Source organism: Stegodyphus dumicola, chromosome 9 (assembly GCF_044657685.1).
Source record: "Stegodyphus dumicola isolate Sdum_Otavi_A_Nest chromosome 9, ASM4465768v1".
Classification (NCBI taxonomy): domain Eukaryota; kingdom Metazoa; phylum Arthropoda; class Arachnida; order Araneae; family Eresidae; genus Stegodyphus; species Stegodyphus dumicola.
The window spans coordinates 179,491,133-179,497,497 of record NC_140776.1 but is presented as its reverse complement, the minus strand read 5'-3'; the positions used below and the strand labels follow the sequence as shown (position 1 = coordinate 179,497,497).

At 30.7% G+C, this 6,365-nt stretch overlaps 1 protein-coding gene across 3 annotated transcripts in view; it reads right to left on the bottom strand.

Moving 5' to 3' along the window:
• The window catches only part of Uck (Uridine-cytidine kinase), a 97,720-nt gene that overhangs the window by 33,424 nt on the left and 57,931 nt on the right, over positions 1–6,365 (bottom strand). Inside the window, exon 7 of one of the 3 annotated variants that reach the window (XM_035351432.2) lies at positions 4,452–4,596. The exons of the other annotated variants lie outside the window; for them this stretch is intronic. Within the exon in view, the coding sequence (XP_035207323.1) occupies positions 4,559–4,596 (38 nt within the window). The 3' untranslated portion in view covers positions 4,452–4,558. Of the gene's footprint in view, positions 1–4,451; positions 4,597–6,365 lie in introns of those variants that run through there. 3 annotated transcript variants of the gene reach the window in all.

Genomic DNA, 6,365 nt, shown 5'->3' with positions numbered 1-6,365 from the left:
GCACCACTGACATTAAATGAATATCGCTTAAAATGAAATTTACTAATTTCTAGAGTACACTGAAATGGAAAATTTGATTCATCTCTATTAAGAATTCTTGCAGGATGTGTTTTTGTATAAAAAATGGGAAGTGTTTAATCTCAGTATCCTTTATTATATTGATCTATCTAAATATAACAAATATTAAAAAAACGCGTGCAGCGAATTCATAAAATTTAAAGTTTAACTTCTAATAATTTAAGTGGGAAAAGTAATTAATTTATATTCCATTGATATAAAAGAAGAACCACATTTCAACTACATTAAAATATTGAGTATATAAAGAAAGATATGATGATCAGTTCATTTTAAAGTATTACATAACAAAATATTTAATTTTCTCAGTTAAATTGTAATTAAACTTTTGGAAAAAATTTTTAATAATTAGCTTCTGAAAAAAATGATCAAGATCACTTTATAAGTTAGCAACAATTACTAGCATATTACTTAAATAAAATGACAATTTGCAGTTGGATGTGGATTTCATGAAGTATTCAATATAATTTTTAAAAAATATTTTAATTTATAATCTATAAAATAACTAGAATAAATAATGTTTTCCCATGTTAATTTTTAAACTGTACCATTGTTCCTTGAACTTATACATGCATTTATAAAGTTAAAATAAAAAGTTTTAAATAAAGTGAAAAAAATAAAGTTCATTTTCCCTTTTTCCTTCCTTTACACGAATGAAATTTTCTAAAATACGGAAAGCAGATACATTCTCTTCATGTTAAAAAGGAAATGGATGATATGATCAAGAAAAATCACACCACAGCTGAGTCCCGCAGACTTGAGTCAATGACTCAAAAGGTAACTTGCCGAAAATAGAAGTTTTACGGAATAAGGGGTGGCTTATTCACAACTCATAATAGTTTACTGCATATTACTCTGACAATGCAGTTCTAAGACAATGCAGAGCACAGAATAGTACAACATAACTTAAAATAATTGGGTGGGGGTGGGGGAAAGAACTGAAGAAATGCCTAATAGTTGTCTGTAGAAAAAAATCTTACGGTGCTAGATTGTATTTCACACTTATTTTATTATTATGCAACTTCATCACGTTGGCTAGAGTGAGGAAGGTTCCCCCCCCCCTTCGGGAGAGGAGGCAGATTTCTCAACTTTAGAGACTTTGCTATCAAAGGAACAAACAAAGGAACAAATTGCTAGAAAACTAGTCCTTAAAAATGACTCCATTAATTGAAACTTTTGAATGATTACTGTACCAAACAGGCAGATCACAGAAGGTGTCAATCTCATTACTTTTCAAGTGCTCAGGGATTCTTCCATTTGTGTACGAATGCTAGTTTGAGCTTAAGGCTGCCTGTTGCATTGCTATATTCCAAAACTCAAACTTTCTCTTTATTTTTTTTTATAGCCTAAGACTGATTTTTCTCCACTGGAAGCATTTTCAAAGGCAGCATTTGAAAATTTAAACCAGACATATCAAAGCTGTAAATTTGACCCTCAGATAGGCATTCCTTTTCAATTAGTTTGAGAAATGTTTCCTTGTATTTATTAAAATTCCCAAAATTAGCCATTAGTTTCTCACAACAAACATTGAATTGTTTAATGTTATGGTGCTTCTTCCATCCATCAACACTAGCAGCAAATCAAGGCTTATTTCTTGAAACTCTTAAGAGAATTTGAGGGCTTTCTATTGCAAAAGGGATTCTGAAAAATCTTGTATTCACCACCTTTCATTCTTTTCCTCTTCTTTAAACTATCAGTAAAAGCTCTTTTCACATACCAAGACTTGATTTCCGACCTCTACTTTTTCATCCTATTATAGTAGTTCATTTAATACCTAAATCCTTGGCAATTTTATTAATTCTTTCTTCCTTTTGTCCAACTTCATTTCCATTGTTTCGTTAATTTCTTTCTTCTCATATGGCATTTAAACTTGCACAGACAATGCAACAGAATACTTGTAAAATTGGATATAAAGTGAGAAACTATAATCAGAATGAACTGAAAATTTAGTAACTGAAAATTGATAACTGAACTGAAAATTTATAAGGTACAGTCTGAAACCTCCAGGCAAGCCTGCTAATGAATGTACGAGTAATGGTAGACAGTGGCAATCTTTCTTCAGCCATTTTACTACTGAGAGGAGAATTGCAGCAGATTAGAACTTTCACAAAAAGAACAAAATGTCTCTCCATATTTCTTAGACAATTCCAAGAAATAGTGTCACAAAAAGAAAGGGATAAAAAATTTAAAAAAAAGAATGCCATAGTAAATCTTTAAGCGAGAGCTGTAAGGTTACTTCACCATTAATAAACTGCAATAATTAAACTTTTCTTGGCAGAGGTAATATCTGAAAAGCTGGTTGACAATCATGAAACATGTGAACATTCAGATACTTAAATATGTATGGTAATCACAATAATACATTAGTTAAATGTACTTTATTTGCTACATGTAAAGTTTGCACTGTATAAGTGATGTTAGAAATTATTAGTCTAGCTATTAATAAATTACCATATTATTTCAAAGACAATGTTCTGCTTGAACTGCAGAAATCATTTACAGCAATTAAAAAACGTTACCATGGTACCTGGTAGATAAATTGAGTTAGCATGATTCTACTTTATTCAGTATAAATGATACATGGGGTAATTACAACTTTTGCATTAGCTCTATAAAATGATATTGCTTTTAATGTAATAATTATCTTGCCATAACAACTTAAAAATGCATCAATTAAAATCTCATACATATTGCACATGTCTTTAAATATCTCAGTTTTGATAGCTGTTAAATTTTAAGATTTTTTTAGTGGTAACCCTGGTCATGTCATCATCTAGTTTGATTTCAGTTGCCCATGCTTTCTTTCAGGACAGAGAAAGGTACTGCTCATTTATATTCCTCTATGTACAGTTAGTGATAATCAACCAAACAATTCCAAAATACTAAGACAAATTTCTCAAGTCCATTCTATCCTACCATCTTCCCATAGGAAAGAGCAATTGAGCAGATCTAAGGGCACTAGAACATTATATTTAGTCTCATCTTACAGATTAAAACACGTAAACCGTGAAGTTGAATTTTGGAGGCATTTCTTTTCTTCTAACACACACTCTGCTTATTATATTAATTATTATTATTATACTTAATATTGGAAAGGGATCATTCATGATCAGAGAGTGTTTGATCTTCCTATTTTTGTTTTCCATGCTTTGCCATTAAAATTTCCCTCTGATCTCTCTTACTATTACAAGCTTCTCTCTACTTTTATGAATGATTTTGTTTTTATCATTCCTTGAAGTAATATATTTTGAAATATTATTTGATCCCAACAAGAAAATGCATTTCTTGTTGGTATTTTATGGATTAGGTTCGAAATGTCAAAATCTGCTACATAAATACAGTATACAGTAAAACACTTGAGGGGAGGGATGCTTTCATGAAGAACTTTTTTAAGGGAAACTGGCTCATATTCCCATTACACATGAGGAAAACCATGAAACTTCCATGAAGTTAGCCAGCCTGTAAATATCTGAACTTGCAATGATCTGAATCAGTGCTCACTGTTTTACTGTGGGCTGTTGGTGAGTATTACCATATTTAGTACTGTGGTATGTAATTTATATTGTAGCCTATAGTATATTTTATCAAATGTTGATTATATATAACTGAGCATAATTTATTCGTTAAACGTGCCTATATTTATGTATATTGCATGAATGTGAAGATTTACATAGTGTTTGATTATCTATAGTTTTATGCACCTGCAGGAAGCCTCAGAACCAAGACTAAAATTAAAGTGAAGCCTGGTTTGGTACACTTAAGTTTTTCAGCAAACAACAGATAAAGCCCCAAATAAGAAAATAGAATATACTCCAGTAGGAAAATAGGATATACTCATAGGAATAATACACTGGCATATTTCCAATACCAGGAAAAAATTCATCTTTACTTTAATTTACTAACACTTTTATTAAATTCTTTTACATTTAATGGCATATTATCTACTGTTTTATTACTTATTATTTTATTTACTTATTTTTGTTCACCATTTTGAAGAACCTTCCACAGGATTCTTGAACTTCTAATTTCAGAAATTAAGTCCTGTAGATATGTCGTATTGAAAATGGCAAACTATAACCAATATGACATGAAAGGTAATTTTGAAAGACTGGTTGATAATCATGAAAAATTATACTGTAAAGCATTAAAGGAGATATGCCCGTTGCAAAGACTTTCTAAGGAAAGTTAGCTCATGACATGGCACAATAATTTGTGCCTAAAGAAGGGAGATAGCTCTTTCATCTCTCGGAATTTGTTCAGCTTCATCCACTACAAATCAACACCAAATAAAAGTTTTTTAACCAATTATTAATAAATTTCTAAAATATTAAAAACAAAAAGGATGCCTCTAAATTTTTATTGCTTTTTCACATTTTCTCAGTATTCTGCTGAATGTTTGCTATATAATATTCATAATGTAATAAGTATAAAAAAAGAACACATTCTCTATATTAAACACTAATATTCTGTTCTACCATCGATACTACATACAAAAGTAAATTAGACGTATGTACAGTAAACCTATTGGGGGGGGGGAAAAAAACTATGTTAAGAAAGATTATTTATAATAATTTTATTGGAAAAACTTTAAGAAAATCAATAAAAATAGTAAATTTACACTCCTTTTGAAAAATATATTATGCTATATTGATATAAAAAAAATCATTCAATGTGTTAACAATGAAGGTTTTCTCGGTATGAGATAGCCATGCAGATCATAAATGCAGGTGTTTCCACATTAATCGAAATATAATTAAAATTTAATATATCAGTCAGTCAGTTTCTGAAAATTTTTATTTCTATATGAAATTATCACAGAGTATATATATTCATGGTAGAAAATATGGAAATTACAGCACATCTAAAAGATAATTAGTTATAATTACTTATTTTAAAGAAATAAGTAATTTAAATTAAAAGAAAAATATGTTTATGTAATCCCATCTGTAGCAACCCCCCAAATTAAAATGTTTAACACTCATTTTCTTTGAATTTGGTAATAAAAAATGCTGATCCAATATGTACTGCTAATTAGAATCAGTATGCCTTTGTAGTATGCATTAACATAAGTAAAATAATTTGGTTGTAGTTTTAATTTTTATTTAATTTGATATTGTTACGAATTTGGTATTTAAAAACCTAATGTTAGTTCAATTATAAATTAATTGGTTTTATTTCCCGAGCAGTGCAGCGCGTGACGAATATTAAAAGAAGAAAGCTAAGCCGGAAAATTGAAAATACAAGAGCGCATGCATTAAATAAATAAATATCTCTTTTTGATTTCGAGAAAGTACTGGAAAATTCTAGCACGTGATTTTAAAATCTTATAAAAGGAGGAAAACATCTCAGTTTGTAGTAGTTGCTTAGTTTGTTGTTGTTTAGAAAACTGCTCTTGTTGATTGTAGCGAATTCGCGGATTAGCTTTCTTTAGCTGTTTTGAATTACGTTCTATTGGACATTTGAGTAGTTAAAAGATAACTACTGTGAGATATTGTAAAACTGCATGATAATTTGAGAAAATTTAAGCATTTTTGTTGTGATAATAAATTTTTGTTCATTTTTCATCGGACTTGTGCATTCATTTCATAACGAACCCGTACGCATGCAACAGTTTTTGGTGTCAGGAGTGGGGTTTGAATGCCAATAACAAGAGCGATGGAAGAGCAATTAAGGCAGTTAATATCAGCCTTTGCCTCATTTAAAGAAGAAATGAAATTGGGCCAGGAATCCGTTAAGGACGAAATGAAAGCCGTTCAAGCTGGTCAAGAAAAGATTGAAGCATGTCAAGAAAAAATGAAAAGAGAAATTACCTGCATAATAGAAAATAAATTTGAAGCTATGGAAGGCAGAATTGACACAGTTGAAAATAAAGTTGGACAAATTGAAGAAGAAGTTTCTTTCGTAAAAGATCAAATTGAAGAAAGAGTTTCTTCGGTGAAAGAAGAAATAGAAAAAAAAGTTTCTTCTGTAAAAGAACATATAGAAGGGAGAGTTTCGGCTGTGGAGGAATGAATTGAAGGAAGAGTTTGTGCCGTCCAACACCAAATCGAACAACAAATTGATGAGAGAGTTTCTGCAGTTGCCAAAGAAATGGAAACTTTAAAGAAATTCGTAGCGACGGCAGGGAGCAAGAGCGATGATTTTAAATTCTTACCGATGCCTGCTCGTCCATTTCTGAAGTTATCCACATATGATGGGAAGACATCCTGGCAAGTGTACAAGACCCAGTTTTCTAGCGTTGCGGATGCAAATGGATGGGATTCCCAAGCCAAGGTCTGCCATCTCGCCGC